This window comes from Balaenoptera musculus, chromosome 5, assembly GCF_009873245.2.
Source record: "Balaenoptera musculus isolate JJ_BM4_2016_0621 chromosome 5, mBalMus1.pri.v3, whole genome shotgun sequence".
Lineage (NCBI taxonomy): Eukaryota > Metazoa > Chordata > Mammalia > Artiodactyla > Balaenopteridae > Balaenoptera > Balaenoptera musculus.
In genome coordinates this window covers 121,753,751-121,771,040 of record NC_045789.1, presented here as the reverse complement: position 1 = coordinate 121,771,040, position 17,290 = coordinate 121,753,751, and the positions used below count along the sequence as shown (strand labels likewise).

Genomic DNA, 17,290 nt, shown 5'->3' with positions numbered 1-17,290 from the left:
AATAACTAATTTTCTTGTCAACTGCATTATTATGAACTTTCATCAAAAAAAAACATATTAGTACTAATTATGTGATTTAGTAAAATAAAAGATAACTTTTAAGTTGAATTTAAGGCAAAGCAAACCAGTTTTTCAGTGATTTGAACATTACTTCTTAGAGACATTTACATTAAGTCATTGTGCCAAAGAGTTGTTTTAAAATAGCATAATTTAAATACAGAATTTTGAAGTCACTGGTTAGCTTCAGAGACAGTCTTGAGAGAAGACTTGCTTTAGGTGAAGACAGGAGTTCTCACATTGTAGAGAGTGCATCAGAATCACCGGGAGGGCTTATTAAAACAGATTGCTGGGCCCCAGCCCCAAGAGTTTCTAATTCAATTGGTCTGGGGTGGGGCCTGAGAATTGCTTTTTCTAATAAGTGCTCTGCTGCTACAGCTCTAGTGTTGATGCTGGTCCTAGGACTACCCTTTGAGAACCAGGGTGAAGAAAACTAGATTTCCAAAAAAACAAAAATAGGAAAGACTCCTTATGATTTACTATGAATTAAAGCAGTAATATGTATTATTAGTAATTTATTAATAATAGTATTATTTGCCTTTATATAATTTACAAGAGTTTTTAAAGGTAGTTTGCATCTTTGAAGTCTTTTAAAGGAGTTGTTCAAGGATTTCTAATGTTTTCTCTGTCCACGGTCTCACTCCCCTCTAGCAAGTAGAGGCAATTCAGCAACTTCCCATTCAGCTCTACTTCAAAAGACCACTTGAAAATTTGATGTCAGCCTCACACTTCGTGGGAAAGACATAGAGATAATTATCAATTCATTGGTACAGACTTGCAAAGCAGAGTTTCCAGTTAGTACTACAGAATTGGTAATATATGCGTAAAGAGTATCCTATGAAGAACTTGTTTATAACCAAGTACAGTAATGGTATAGTAGAGTTAAGATATGCCACAGGAGTTCAGGGAATGAGAGGTCGGAAACTTGATGAGAGTCTTGAAGGCCAGCTAGGATTTGAAGTGGCTGTTGGGATCAGGAGGTGGTGTAAGGAATTCTTCTGGGAAGGTACAGAGTTTTTAGGTGAAGAGAAGATAGCTGACACTTGTTTATAAGCTGCAGAAGGCGTAGCTGGTGAAGGGAGTCACAGCCCGCCACCCCAAGCCCCAAGTGCCCCTTTGGCATGTTGAGCATTCTGAGCTGAAGACAATTGAGAAGCAGCAGGAGGGGCTCTCTGCCTGCCCCGTTCTGCCTAAAGCAGGGTATAAATTTCTTCTACCACGAAGAGGAGAACATTCTTGTCACCGGAGCTGGGGAGCTGGCACAGAGATGAATCTGTGCAAACCTCGTGAAAACAGCCATTACATTCTGTTAGTTCCCCATATAGTTCCTAGTCACTTTTTCACAGTTTACCTTCCTTAGCCCACACCCCTTTTCCTCTTGTCATTTCTGCACAATTTATCCCTCTTTCTTAAAATGGAACATAAGCCCCTGGGTCTAACACTTTGGGGGGATCTTCACTTCTTTCTATGAAGTTCTCCACCCCTACTCAGGCCATGTAAAATTATTAACATCAAATAAAATTTATATACTTCTTATCCATTTATCTGTACTTTGTCAGTTCAACTCACAGGTCCCAGACCCAGAACCTAAGTGGGTAGAGGAAAAAAATCTTTCCTCCCCTACACTGGAATGGAGTGAGCTATGGCTCTCTTTCTGTTCTTCAGGCAGCAAGCTTTTATCTGCCTCAGAGCCTTTAAACCTACTGGCTCCTCTTCCTGCAGTGCTCTTCCCCAGGGCTTTGTTTATCGAGCTCTTTAGAGCTGAAACATCTCCTCAGAAAAGCTCCTGACCTTACTGCATAAATTAGAGTGTTCCCACCTGCCAGTCCCATCATCCTTTGTCCCTTTATCCTCTGTTTTTCTTTATAGTACTTATCACAGTCTGAAGTTGTGTCATATACTTAATCGACCCCACAATAAACTCCACAAAGGCAGGTATTTTATCTGTCTTGTTTACCATTTTATCCTCAGGCTAAACACTGTCTGGTATAAAGTAGGTGCTCAATAAGTATTTCTCAAATGAATGGTTGGGTAGATCTTCAGTTGGCAATGTCAGCCCTCTGAAAAGGCAGTTGTAGTGTGGTGAAGGGGCAGTGTCGCACGCACAGTGAGAAGAATACCTGCTTGGGACCCAGACAGGACGTCAGTTTTAGGGCTGTGTGAACTTGGGCACTCAAAATTATACCACTCACAGGATTATTATGAGGAATAGCTGAGATAATGCACCTAAGGCACTTAGTACAGTACCTGACACATCATAATATAATAATAACCTCTATTTAATCCCTGATCTCTTTGGGTTTATTTAACTTTTATGTTGTGACCAACAGGGGTCGCTCACATTGTGTTTAGCAGTGCTGATTTTGGCTCATGTTGATAGTGAATTAGGAAAAAGTTCAATTTGAACAATCACAAATTATTAAAATTTAAGAATAGGTTTTCTTGGCATTCCATCCCTTGTAAAGTCCAATTAAATTACAGTTTATATTTTCTAATAGAATCTAACATTAAATTATATCTCACTTTGTGGTTTTCCTTCTTGGCTTTGAAATACTAAAATGTGGTGTTTTAATTTCAGAGAACATTGTTCTTCCTTGTGTTGCATGTATCTATTCCCTACTATATTTTACCTTTACATAGTACTTATCACCTTCTCATGTTCTATGTAATTAATTTTTTATTTATTTGTCACCTCCTCAAACACACACCAGAACACGAACCCCAATAACAATGGGGAATTTTGTTTTGTTCACCACTATACTATATCCCTAGCACCTAGAAAAGTACCTGACACATAATAGGATCTCAATTAATATGCTATACATAGAACCTATATGTATTGTATATAGGAGCTCAGTTAATATTAAAAGAATGGATGAATAAGTGGAAAATATGTTTTTAACTGTATCTTCCCACATTATGTAAATACAAATAATTTTAAAATTATAGCATTTAAAGGAACCTAATACAAATCATTAGTGTCATTTGTATTTTTGACCTAGGATTACCCAAAGAGAGAAAAAAACTTATTTTTGAGTCCCTAACATCTAGTAAAATGCCTAGTACACTGGGCAATGTATATGATGAATGAATAAATGAAAACAATGGACTAGAACTTAAATATAAATATTCCAAAGCAATATATTGGTAAGTTATAACATTGTGTACATAACATGGTAAAGAAATTTAAGTGCTTTAAGGAGGAGGTCTTGAACCGAATATTGAGATATTTGAGATTTGGATCATCAGGGAGCACAACCCATGTTTATACATAGTGATTCAAGGAATAAAAATGAGAATGGAAAAGTCAATTCATTGATTCAATAAATCTTTTTAGGCATTTAAAATTGGACACTAATAGATGATCTCATTTGCAAAACAGAAATAGAGATGCAGACATAGAGAACAAACATATAGACACCAAAGGAGGAAGCGGGGGGTGGGGGGTGGGATGAATTGGGAGATTGGGACTGACACATATACACTATTGATACTAGCATAAAAATAGATAACTAATGAGAACCTACTGTATAACACAGGGAACTCTACTCAGTGCTCTGTGGTGACCTAAATGGGAAGGAAATCCAAAAAAAGGGGATATATGTATACATATAGCTGATTCATTTTGCTGTACAGTAGAAACTAACACAACATTGTAAAGCAACTACAATAAAACTTAATTTTAAAAAAATAAAATTGGACGCTAAAGTAAATGCTAAAAAAGGATAGATTAATTTATTTATACCGTCAGGAATAGATGATCTAGAGAAGGAGATGCAAATGATTATCCTACGAGTTAGCATATGCTAGAACCATCACTGGTACTCTAAGTTGTTAAAAGAACCTAGATAACTGAGCAACTGATTTCTTGCTGGAGAAATTTACAACTCTTCATGAATGAGGTGGTTATTTGAACTAGGCCTTCAGGGATGGGTAGGATTTTGATGACCACAGGTAATAGTGTGGGAGTAGTCTGAGGTGAATGAAATTCATATTTCTCAATTATCTTCCCCCCCAAACAGGAGCTGTATTTGATGAAAATACTAGAAAAATATTGGTTGTACAAGATCGAAGTAAAGTAAGTTGTTTCTGCTTTATAAATTGCTTTCTAAATGTTTAGTTCTATCTAGAGAAAAAGTGTAGAAATTTTGATATGCTCAAAGAATTATAGAAAGATATTGTTTTAATTTACTCTGATCAATATTTTTTTATTGACATATGCTTGATTTACAATGTTGTGGTAATTTTTGCTGTACAGCAAAGTGATTCAGTCATATATATATATATATATATATATATATATATATATATATATTCTTTTTTTAAATACTGTTTTCCATTATGGTTTATCATAGGATATTGAGTATAGTTCGCTATGCTATACATTAGGACCTTGTTGTTTATCCCCTGTACATATAAAGCTTACATCTGTTAACCACCAGTCTGTTCTTTATGTTCATGAGTCTGTTTCTGTTTCATAGACAGGTTCATTTGTGTCATATTTTAGATTCCACATATAAGTGATATCATATGGTATTTATCTTTCTCTTTCTGACTTACTTAGTATGATAATCCGTAATTGCATCCATGTTGCTGCAAATGGCATTATTTTGTTCTTTTTTATGGCTGAGTAGTATTCTATTGTATATATGTGCCACATCTTCTTTATCCATTCATCTGTCAGTGGACATTTAGGTTGTTTCCTAGTCTTGACTGTTGTGAATAGTGGTGCTATGGTATGAGGGAGTGTTCTAATTTCATTGATTTACATGTGGCTGTCCTACTTTGCCAACATCATTTGCTGAAGAGACTGTCTTTTTCCCATTGTATATTCTTGCCTTCTTCATCAAAGATTAATTGACCGTAGGTATGTGAGTTTATTTCTGGGCTCTCTATTCTGTTCCATATTTCTGTTTTTGTGCCAATACCATGCTGTTTTGATGACTATAGCTTTGTAGTATTGTCTGAAGTCTGGCAGGGTTATACCTCCTGCTTTGTTCTTTTTCCTGAGGATTGCATTGGCATTTCTGGATCTTTTATGGTTCCATATGAATTTTGGGATTTTTCTGGTTCTGTGACAAATGTCATGGGTAATTTGATATGGATCGTATTAAATCTGTAGATCGCTTTGGGTAGTATGGCCATTTTAACAATATTAATTCTTCCAATCCAAGAACATGGGATATCTTAGAAAGATATTTTTAAAGTCATTTCTAAGGAGTTGTTGATCATTTGGATACTTATTTAATCCAAAAAACACTTATCCAGGCCTTAAAAATGTCAGAGTAACCTCAGTATTCCTAAGTATTATTTTATGACTCCAAAAAAATTATAAATGGCTGTATTTAATTAGGAAGACAAACTGTGTTTCTAACAAACTGTTAAGATATTATTCCACTCATTCAATATTCATTAAGCTCCTACTCTGAGCCAGGTGCTAAGAATACAGAGATTAATAAGACAATATCCCTGATGTCCTGTAGCTTACTATCCATTTGGGAAAGTAGTCATATAACAGATTGTTAACAATTAACTTTGCCTTTAAAAAGCCCCTAAAGACTTCTCCTTGGAAGTAACATTTAAACTGGGTCTTGAAGAATGAGTAGGAGATTCGAGGCAAAACAAAAACAAAGCGAAACAAAACAAAAACCAGGGTGGGGAAGGGAGGTGGGGTAGAAAAACAGACTGAGAAAATTAGAATTGCATATATAAAGGCACAGAGTTCAGAAAGGGGCTGACATGGTGTCTTAGTCCATTCACGCTGCCATAACAAAAATACCATAGACTGGATAGCTTAAACAACAAAACATTTTTTTTTCCTAATTTTTATTTTATTTTGGAGTATAGTTGATTAACAATGTTGTGTTAGTTTTAGGTGTACAGCAAAGTGATTCAGTTATACATATACATGTATCTATTCTTTTTCAAATTCTTTTCCCATTTAAGTTATTAAAGAATATTGAGCAGAGTTCCCTGTGCTATACAGTAGGTCCCTGGTGATTATTTTATATATAGTGGTGTGTATATGTTAATCCAAAACTTCTAATTTATCCCTCCCCACCACGTTTCCCCCACCTGGCAACCACAAGTCTGCTTTCAAAGTCTGTGATTCTGTTTCTGTTTTGCAAATAAGTTCATTTGTCTCTTTTTTTTTTTTTAACATTTCACACATAAGTGACATCATATGATATTGTCTTTGTCTGACTTCATTTAGTATGATAATGTCTAGGTCCATCCATGTTGCTGCAAATGGCATTATTTCATTCTTTTTTTATGGCTGAGTAATAGTCATTGTATATATATATACCACATCTTCTTTATCTGTTCATCTGTCCCTGGAAATTTAGGTTGTTTTCATGTCTTGGTTATTGTAAATAGCATTGCAATGAACACTGGGTTGTATGTATCTTTTCGAATCATGCTTTTCTTTGGATATATGCCCAGGAGTGGATTGCTGGATCATGTGGTAATTCTATATTTAGTTTTTTAAGGAACCTCCATAGTGACCATAGTTCTCTATAGTGACCGTACCAACTTACATTTCCAGCAACAGTGTAGGAGGGTTCCCTTTTCTCCACACGCTCTCCAGCATTTATTGTTTGTAGACTTCTTGATGATGGCCATCCTGACCGGTGTGAGGTGATACCTCATTGTAGTTTTGATTTGCATTTCTCTAAAAATTAGTGATGTTGATCATCTTTTCATGTGTTTGTTGGCCATCTGTCTTCTTTGGAGAACTATTTAGGTCTTCTGCCGATTTTTTCATTGGGTTGTTTGGGGTTTTTTTGATATTGAGCTGCATGAGCTGTTTGTATATTTTGGAGGTTAATCCCTTATTGGTAGCTTCATTTGCAAATATTTTCTCCCATTCTGAGGGTTGTCTTTTCGTCTTGCTTATGGTTTCCTTTGCTATGCAAAAGCTTTTAAGTTTAATTATGTCTCATTTGTTTATTTTTTATTTTCATTACTCTAGGAGGTGGGTCAGAAAAGATCTTGCTGAGATTTATGTCAAAGAGTGTTCTGCCTATGTTTTCCTCTAAGAGTTTTATAATGTCCAGCCTTGCATTTAGGTCTTTAATCCATTTTGAGTCTATTTTTGTGTATGGTGTTAGGGAGTGTTCTAATTTCATTCTTTTACATGTAGCTGTCCAGTTTTCCCAGCACCACTTATTGAAGAGACTGTCTTTTCTCCACTGCATATTCTTGCCTCCTTTGTCATAGATTAGGTGACCATAGGTGGGTGGGTTTATCTCTGGGCTTTCTATCCTGTTCCATTGATGTATATTTCTCTTTTTGTGCCAGTACCATATTGTCTTGATTACTGTAGCTTTGTAGTATAGTCTGAAGTCAGGAAGCCTGATTCCTCTCAGCTCCGTTTTTCTTTCTCAAGATTGCTTTGGCTCTTCAGGGTCTTCTGTGTTTCATACAAATTGTAAAATTTTTTATTCTAGTTTTGTGAAAAATGCCACTGGTAATTTGATAGGGATTGCATTGAATCTGTAGATTGCTTTGGGTAGTATAGTCATTTTCACAATATTGATTCTTCCAATCCAAGAACATGGTATGTCTCTCCATCTGTTTGTGTCATCTTCCATTTCTTTCATCAACATATTACAGTTTTCAGAGTACAGGTCTTTTGCCTCAGATTTTTCTTGTTCCCTGAAATAAGCTTGTATCAGTATAAACTTCCCTCTTAGAACTGCTTTTGCTGCATCCCAAAGGTTTTGGATTGTCGTGTTTTTGTTGGTAGGTATTTTATTCTTTTTGATGTGATGGTAAATGGGATTGTTTCTTTAATTTCTCTTTCTGATCTTTCATTGTTAGTGTATAGGAATGCAAGAGATTTCTGTGTGTTAATTTTGTATCCTGCACTTTACTGAATTCATTGATGAACTCTATTAGTTTTCTGGTAGCATCTTTAGGATTTCCTATGTATAATCTCATGTCATCTGCAAACAGTGGTAGTCCTACTTCTCCAATTTGGATCCCTTTTATATCTTTCTCTTCTCTGATTGCTGTAACTAGGACTTCCAAAATTATGTTGAATAAAAATGGTGAGAGTATACATCCTTGTCTTGTTCCTGATCTTAGAGGTAATGCTTTCAGCTTTTCACCACTGAGAATGATGTTAGCTGTAGGTTTGTCATATGTAGCTTTTATTATGTTGAGGTAGGTTACCTCTGTGCCCACTTTCTTGATAGTTTTTATCATAAATCAGTGTTCAATTTTGTCAAAAGCTTTTTGTGCATCTATTGAGATGATCATAGGGTTTTTTTATTTCTATTCTTCAGTTTCTTAATGTTGTTTATCACACTGATTGACTTGCAGATATTTAAGAATCCTTGCATCCCTGGAATAAATCCCACTTGATCATGGTGTATGATTCTTCTAATGTATTGTTGGATTCAGTTCGCTAGCATTTGATTGAGGAGTTTTGTGTCTATGTTCATCAGTGATATTGGCCTGTAAATTTTTGTGTGTGTGTGTGTGGTATCTTTGTCTGGTTTTGGCCTCATGGAATGAATTTAGGAATGTTCCTTCCTCTGCAATTTTTTGGAAGAGTTTCAGAAGGAGAGGTGTTAACTCTTCTGTATATGTTTGGTAGAATTCGCCTATGAAGCCACCTGGTCCTGGACGTTTGTTTGGTGGGGGTTTTTTAATCACAGCTTCAATTTCAGTATTTGTGATTGGTCTGTTCATATTTTCTATTTCTTCCTGGTTCAGTCTTGGGAGATTGGACCTTTCTTAGAATTTGTCCATTTTATTGGCATATAGTTGCTTTTAGTAGTCTCATATGATCTCATGTATTTCTGTGGTGTCCATTGTAACTTCTCCTTTTTTATTTCTAATTTTATTGATTTGAGTTCTCTCCCTTTTTTTCTTGATGAGTCTGGCAAAAGATTTATCAGTTTTGTTTATCTTTTCACAGAACCATCTTTTAGTTTTGATCTTTGCTGTTGTTTTCTTCATCTCTGTTTCATTTATTTCAGCTCTTATCCTTATGGTTTCTTTCCTTCAGCTAACTTGGGGTTTTGTTTGCTCGTCTTTCTCTAGTTGTTTTAGGTATAAGGTTAGGGTGTATATTTGAGATTTTTCTTGTTTCCTGAGATAAGCTTGTGTCACTATAAACTTCCCTCTTAGAACTGCTTTTGCTGCGTCCCACAGGTTTTGGATCATTGTGTTTTCATTGTAATTTGTCTCTAGGTATTTTTTGATTCCTCTTAGAATTCTTCAGTGGTCCGTTGGCTGTTTAGTCACATATTGTTTAGTCTCCATATGTTTGTGTTTTTTACAGATTTTTTCTTGTATGTGGTTTCTAATCTCAAAACGTTGTGGTTGGAAAAGGTGCTTGATATAATTTCAGTTTTCTTAAATTTACCGAGGCTTGATTTGTGGCCCAAGATGTGCTCTATCCAGGAGAATGTTCCATGTGCACTTGAGTAGAACGTATATTCTGCTGCTTTCAGATGGAAAGCTCTGTAGATATCAATTAAGTCTATGTGGTCCAATGTGTTATTTAAGGTCTGTGTTTCCGTATTGATTTTCTGTCTGGATGATCTATCCGTTGATGAAAGTGGGTTGTTAAAGTCCCCCGCTATTATTGTGCTACTGCCAATTTCTCCTTTTATGGCTGTTAACATTTGCCTCATATATTGAGTTCCTCTCTGTTGGGTGCATATGTATTTACAATTATTATATTTTCTTATACTGATCCCTTGATCCTTAGGTAGTATCCTTCTTTGACTCTTGTAACAGTCTTTAAAGTCTGTTTTGTCTGATTTGAGTATTGTTGCTCTAGCTTTCTTTTGATTTCCATTTGCATGGAATACCTTTTTCCATCCCCTCACTTTCAGTCTGTATGAGTCCCTAGATCTGAAATGTGTCTCTTGTAGACTGCGTATATATGGGTCTTGTTTTTGTATCCATTCAACCAGTCTCCATCTTTTGGTTGGGCCATTTAATCCATTTACATTTAAGGTAATTACCGATATGTATGTTCTTATTGCCATTTTGTTAGTTGTTTTGGGTTTGTTTTTGTAGGTTTTTTTTTTCTTCCCTTCCTCTTTTGTTCTCTTGTGATTTGATGACTATCTTTTCTGTTGTGTTTGGATTGCTTTTTCTTTTTTGTGTGTGTATCTATTGCAGATTTTCAGTTTGCAGTTCCCATGAGGTTTTGATATAGCAGGCCATATATATATGAGATTGTTTTAAGTTGCTGGTCTCTTAATTTCCAAACCATTTCCAATATCCTCCATTTGTACTCTGCTCTGCTCACAATTTCTGGTTTTCCTATCATATTTGTGTGTAGATGATTTCCAACCTTAACTGTATGTTTGCCTTTACCAGTGAGCTTTCTCATTCATAATTTTCTAGTTTCTAGTTGTGACCTTTTCTTTTCTGCCTAGAGAAGTTCCTTTACCATTTGTTGTAAAGCTAGTTTGGTGGTGCTGAATTCTCTTAGCTTTTGCTTGTCTGTAAAGGTTTTGATTTCTCCATCGAATCTGAATGAGAGCCTTACTGGATACAGTATTCTTTGTTCTAGGTTTTTCCCTTTCATCTCTTTAAATATATCATGCCACTTCCTTCTTGCCTGAATAGTTACTGCTGAAAACTCAGCTGTTAACCTTATGGGGATTCCCTTGTATTTTATTTGTTGCTTTCCTCCTTCACAGCTCCCTCCCTGGGGCTCAGGTCCCATCAGATTCCCTTCTCTCTCTTTTTTTCCTTTATTCTTTTGTCTTACTTGGTTATGTGGAAGTTTTCTTGCCCATTCTGCCAGCATTCACTAGATGTTCTGTGTGAATTGTTCCACGTGTCAATGTGTTTTTGATGTATTTGTGGGAGGAGGTAAACCTCTAATAGTTTTGTGTAGAGTCTTTAGGGTTTTCTATATGGAGTATCATGTCATCTGCGTATAAATACAATTTTGCCTCTTCACTTCTGGTTTGGATACTTTTTATTTCTTGTCTCATTGCTGTGGCTAGGACTGCCAATACTATGTTGAATAGAAATGGTGAGAGTGGGCATCCTTATCTTGTTCCAGAATTTAGTGGCATGGCTTTCAGCTTTTCACCATTGAGTATTATGTTGGCTGTGGGTTTGTCTTAAGAGGCTTTTATTACAGAGATATTTTCCCTCTATACCCACTTTGTTGAGAGTTTTTATCATGAATGGATGTTGAATGTTGTTGAATGCTTTTTCTGCATCTGTTGAGATGACCATGTGGTTTTTGTCTTTCCTTTTGTTAATGTGGTGTATCACGTTGATTGATTTGCATATGTTGAACCATTCTTGCAACCCTGGAATTAATTCAACTTGATCATGGTGTTTGATCTCTGTATGTATCGTTGGATTCGGTTTTCTAGTATTTTGTTGAGGATTTTTGCATCTATGTTCATCAAAGATGTTGGCCTGTAATTTTCTTTTTTTGTAGTGTCTTTGTCTGGTTTTGGTATTACGGTGATGGTCGCTTCATAGAATGAATTTGAGAGTGTTCCCTCCTCCTCAGTTTTTTGGAATAGTTTGAGAAGGATAGGTGTAAGTTCTTCTTTCTATGTTTGGTAGAATCCCCCAGCGAAGCTGTCCAGTCCTGGGTTATTGTTTGCAGTTTTTTTAATTACAGATTCTATTTCACATCTAGAGGTTGGTCTGTTCAAGTTATCTATTTCTTCTTGACTCAGTTTTGGCAGGCCGTATGTTTCTAAAATTTGTCCCTTCTAGGTTGTTCAATTTGTTGGCGTATAACTGTTCATAGGATTCTCTTAGGATTTTTTTTTCTTATTTCTGTGGTATCAGTTGTTATTTCTTCTCTTTCATTTCTTAATTTGTTTATTTGGGTCCTCTCTTTTTTTCTTGATGAACCTGCCTAGAGGTTTGTCAATTTTGTTTATCTTTTCAAAAATGCAGCTCTTGCCTTTATTGATCTTTTCTCTTGTTTTTTTGGATCTCTCTTCTGTTTCCTCTCTGATCTTTATTATTTTTTCCTTCTGCTGACTTTGCTGACTTTGGATTTTGTTCATTCTTCTTTTTCTAAAATTCTTTCAGTTGGTAGGTTAGGTTGTTTATTTGAGATTTTTCTTGTTTCTTGAAGAAGTCCCCTATCACTATGAACTTCCCTCATAGAACTGCTTTTGCTGCATCCTATAGATTTTGTAAGGTTGTGTTTTTATTTTCATCTGTCTCAGGGTATTTTCTGATTTTCTCTTTGATTTCATTGTTGACCCATTGGTTTTTTAGTAGCATATTGTTTTGTCTCCATGTGTTCATTCTTTTCCCAATTTTCTTTCTGTGGTTAATTTCTAGTTTCACGTAGTCAGAAAAGATGCTTGAGGTAAATTCTATCTTCTTAAATTTGTTGGGGCTTGTTTTGTGTCCTAGTATGTGTTTTATCCTAGAGAATGTTCCATGTGCACTTGAGAAGAATGTTTATTTATTTATTTTTTTGGATGTAGTTTCCTGTAAACATCAATTAAGTCCAACTGGTCTATTGTGTCATTTAGGACCTCTGTTGCTTTATTGATTTTCTGTCTGTAATATCTGTCTGTTGATATCAGTGGGGTGTTAAAGTCTCCTACCATTATTGTATTTCTGTCAGTTTCTCCCTTTATGTCTGTTACGTATTTGTTTTATATATTTAAGTGCTCTTATATTGGGTGCATATATGTTACAGTGTAATATCAGGTTTTTTGTATTGATCCCTTTCATCATTATAAAGTGTCCATCTTTGTCTTTCTTTGTAGACTTTTTAAAAAAGTCTGTTTTGTCCAATATGAGTATTGCTACTCCTGCTTTCTGGTTTCCATTTGCATGAAATATCTTTTTCCATCCCCTCACTTTGAATTTGTGTACATATTTCACCCTGAAGTGAGTCTCTTGTCCACAGCGTATTATAGGTTCTTTTTTTTTTTTTAATCCAGTCTGTCACTCTGTGTCATCTGATCAGAGCATTTAGTCCATTGACACATAAAGTAATTATTGATAGGTATGTACTTGTTGCCATTTAAAACCTTGTTTTCCAGTTGTTTTTGTAGCTCTTTTTTGGCTCATTTTTTCTTTTTGTTTTTCCTTTTGTGATTTGATGGTTTTCTTTTTTAGTTTGCTTGAGCTTCTTTCTTTTTAGTTTTTTTGAATCTATTGTATGTTTTTGATTTGTGGCTACCCTGGTTTACAAGTATGTTGACCCATAACTGTATCTACTTTAAATTGATAGTCATGCAAGTTCAAACACATTCTAAAAGATTTACATTTTTATACTCCCCTCCTCCACTTTTTGTGATTTTGATATCCTGTTTTGCATCTTCATGCTTACCCTTTTACTGTTTGTTGTAGTTATAATCACTTTTACAATTTTTTTATTGTTTTTTAAATCTGTGTGCTTGCTTATTTAAGTAATTTTCAATCCTTTCATATATTTGCCTATCCTGTTGTGTTTTTCTTTTTTCTATAGGTTCTTGCTTCTTTTCTATTTAGAGAAGACCTTTCAGTATTTCTTTTAGGGTAGGTTTAGTATTGCTGAATTCTTTTAGTTTTTGCTTGTCTGAGAAATTCTTTTTCTCTCCTAAATGATAATCTTGCTGGGTAGAGTATCCTAGGTTGCAGGTTTTTCCCTTTCAGGTCTTTGAATATATCATGTCACTCCCTTCTGGCCTGCAGAGTTTCTGCAGAGAAATCAGCTGATAGCCTTATGGGGTTCCCTTGTAACTGACTCTTTGTTTTTCTCCTGCTGCCTTTAGAATCCTTGCCTTAACTTTTGCCATTTTAATTATGATATGTCTTTGTGTGTGTTCATGTTGTTTAGGACCCTCTGTGTTTCCTGTACCTGGATATATGTTTCCTTCTTAAGGTTTGGAAAGTTTTCAGCCATAATTTCTTCAAATACATTTTTGATACCCTTTTTTCTCTTCTCTCCTTCTGTGCATAGGTTGGCACACTTTACATATCCCATAGATCTTGTATGTTGCTTTCATTTTTTTTCATTTGTCTTTCTGCTGTTCTGATTGGGTGATTGCCATTATTCTGTCTTCTAGATCACTTATTCCTTCTGTGTCATTTAGTGTGCTATTCATTGCTTCTAGATTGGTTTTTACCTCAGTAATCAAATTGTCTGTTTGATTGGTTCATTTTTATAGTTTATAGTTCCTTGTTACAGTGATCTGAATTTTATTAATAATCTTTTTTATTTTATTAATAAATAATGAATTTTTATTATTTATTTTTATTTTATTAATAATCTTAGTAAATTTTATTTTATTAATAATCTGAATTTTATTAATAATCTTTTTTTTAACTTTATTTATTTTTGGCTGCATTGGGTCTTTGTTGCTGCGTGCGAGCTTTCTCTATTTGTGGTGAGCGGGGGCTACTCTTCGTTGCAGCGTGTGGGCTTCTCATTGTGGTGGCTTCTCTTGTTGCGGAGCATGGGCTCTAGGCACGTGGGCTTCAGCAGTTGTGTCACACGGGCTCAGTAGTTGTGGCACATGGGCTTAGTTGCTCCACAGCATGTGGGATCTTCCCAGACCAGGGATCAAACCCGTTTCCCTTGCATTAGCAGGCAGATTCTTAACCACTGTGCCACCAGGGAAGTCCCAATAATCTTTCTTAAATCAGCATTTTTATTACCTCATTTTTGGACTCAGGGTCTAATAGACTGGTGAGGTCTGTTTCATTATTTGTTCTTTCAGGAGATTTCTCTTGTTCTTCTAATTGGGAGTAGTTCCTCTGTTTTTTAACTTTCTCTGTCTCCATGAATTTAGGAGAAACCATTATCTACTTTGGTCTTGAAGGGGTGTTTCCCTGTGTAGACCGTGTGAGTCTGTTATTTTTGGTGCAAGGGCTTGTTTTGGTATAGATCAGCCACTTCTTTCTTCAGAGTGTGCTGGCTCTTATCCCATTGATAGGGGTTATAATAGGTGTTGTGGTGTGCAGAACCTGTGCTAGATGAGGGGCAGGGCCTCCTCTTTGCTCCATGGCTGTCACCACCCTGTTGGGGGCAGTGTCTGCTCCCCAGTTGTTGAAGAAGCCCTAATGGTTGAGTGCAGTTAGGTTCAGTTGCCCTTGAGTGCATGCTCTGCCCCAAAGGAGGTGACCGCAGAAGCATATAAGGTCTGTGTAGTCACAGCGAACCTATGCACTTGTAGTTGCCCATGGTTTCGCCCAGAAGCAGCCCGTGGTCTCATCCCTTTCTCTGTTGTGTTCATCCCAGACCTAGTGCTAGGCTGTGGTGTGGAGTAGGCTGGGGCTGGAGGCTGTGACTGCAGGAATTGAGGTTGCTGTGCTGCACCTGGGACCCGGGCAGCCGCTGTGGTAGACCTCTACCAGGACCTGTCGACCCCATGTCCAGCTCCACACTGCAGTGTGAAGTGGGTGGAGCCGGAGCGCTCCCACTGGAAACGTACCACTGCGTACTCCTGTCCAGGGCCTGTCTGCTCAAGACTCAGCATCCAGCCACTCTGCTTTTCTCTGGCACCACCTATGCATGCGCTGACAAAGTCTGCTGCAGCCAGACCCGCCCCTGCCGTGCACACACCTACCATAGGCTCCGAGGTTCTCCTCAGACCACACCTCAGACCCTTCAAGTTGTCTCTGTGCAGCTATATCGAGCCCTCTCCCAGGGACTTGGAGATGTGGCAGTTAGCCACTGCACATAATTGTGGCACCGCCCGGTGCGTGCACTGACAGTGTCTGCCCAGTTTGATCCACCACCCCCATGTGTGCACTGATAGTGGTCTCCGCAGTTTGGCCCTGATCCACCTCAGGCGGCCCAGTCTGTCTCTGCGCAGCTAGATTGAATCTCTGCCCTTATCTCACACCAGGCTGAGGTGTGGAATAAGCGGGACCCAGGCGTTCACCCCTTCGGATTGGGAAGTGTGGCAAGGTGGCACCAGCCAGCGCCGGTCTCTTTTTGCCCTGATTGTTAGCAAGCCAGCACGCACACACCCCTCACAAGCAGAGCCTAGGCTTTTCCAGCCCTTCTGTCTGACCCCACAGATTTCCCAGCAGGCACGGGGGCTCCCCGGGCCAAGCGTCTGCCTGTATGGACTGTCTCTCCTTTACAGATGGGAGTGGTAAAATATTTGGTTTGAGAGTTAGATTGGGAACAGAATTAAAGAGCCTCATACACCCAAATAAGAACTATAGGCAACTAGAAGTAACAGACGTTTTTAAGAGAAGTACCATGCTTAGAGGTCAAATGCTTTCATGCTCAGGAGTATAAGTGACGAGAATAATTGCTTTGATACTTTCTGAGACTTCAGTAAATATTGGTGGATAGAGTCATACATTTTTCTCCTCATATATGTTTTTTTTTTCTCATATATGTTTTTAAATTTTAAACTAATATGCATAATTATAGCTGAAAGCAGTATCAATCATTTCTCAGAAATGCTATATGAAAGCACTCTCATGGTATTAAGTAACTTTAAAGTTTTAGTTAAGGCAGGATCTCTGACTCAAACTAAGCTTTATCTTCAACAGATTTTTATTAGGTACCTAAAGTAGTATTGTGCCTAGCCTTCAGTAAGTTTTATATTTGAATTGGAGTACATATATATATATGTATATTTGATGGTAATGAGTGGAGAGTAAGTAGGAAGCAAGACTGAATGGTAAAAATAGGACCTAGTTATGAGGGGGCCTGAGAACCAGGAAGAGGAGTTTAGATTTGACATGGAAACAATTCAGATTTTGTTTACTGAAAGATTTTGATTGAGGTGACAGCGATGAAGATGATATATGGACAACTATACTCTTTATTTATCACTATACTATGTTATTTACCCTTCTACCATAGGGTAAATTGCTAGATCCAGAAATTGGAGATAGGGTGAAAGGCATGCAGAGAGGCTATTTACCCAAAATTATGCAGATAATGTAGTAGCAAAACCAATCTAGCCAATCTAATTTTAGAGTCTGTAATCTTAAAAAAAATTAGCCAAAACCTAAATAAACTCATTTTATGTGAGAGTGATAAGTCCTGATTCTCTCCACATTCAATTCCAAGCATCAAGTAAGGATTTCAAAGACGTACAGCTATTTCCCTACACGCCATGAAATTATGAGGGACACCAGATGGTCCTTAACTTATCCTACTCTAACCTACAAAAGAAAAGTTCCCGTAGTCATTATTTTACTATTTTATCATTCAGGTCTTAACTACCCTTAGGCCAAAGGAGGTTGTATTAATATATAATTAATATTTAGTACCCAAGGTCTGGGAAAACTTATTTAGGATTTT

The 17,290-nt window shown here is 36.8% G+C and overlaps 1 protein-coding gene across 6 annotated transcripts in view; it reads left to right on the top strand.

Moving 5' to 3' along the window:
* NUDT6 (nudix hydrolase 6) overlaps window positions 1-17,290 on the top strand; it is a 43,200-nt gene that overhangs the window by 4,875 nt on the left and 21,035 nt on the right. For 4 of the 6 annotated variants that reach the window (XR_005019953.1, XM_036852547.1, XM_036852548.1 and 1 more), the window contains exon 3: window positions 4,080-4,135. The exons of the other annotated variants lie outside the window; for them this stretch is intronic. Coding sequence is in view for 3 of the 4 variants with exons in the window: in XM_036852547.1 (XP_036708442.1) it covers window positions 4,080-4,135 (56 nt within the window). In the remaining variant the exon portion in view is untranslated. The remainder of the gene's footprint in view (window positions 1-4,079; window positions 4,136-17,290) is intronic. 6 annotated transcript variants of the gene reach the window in all.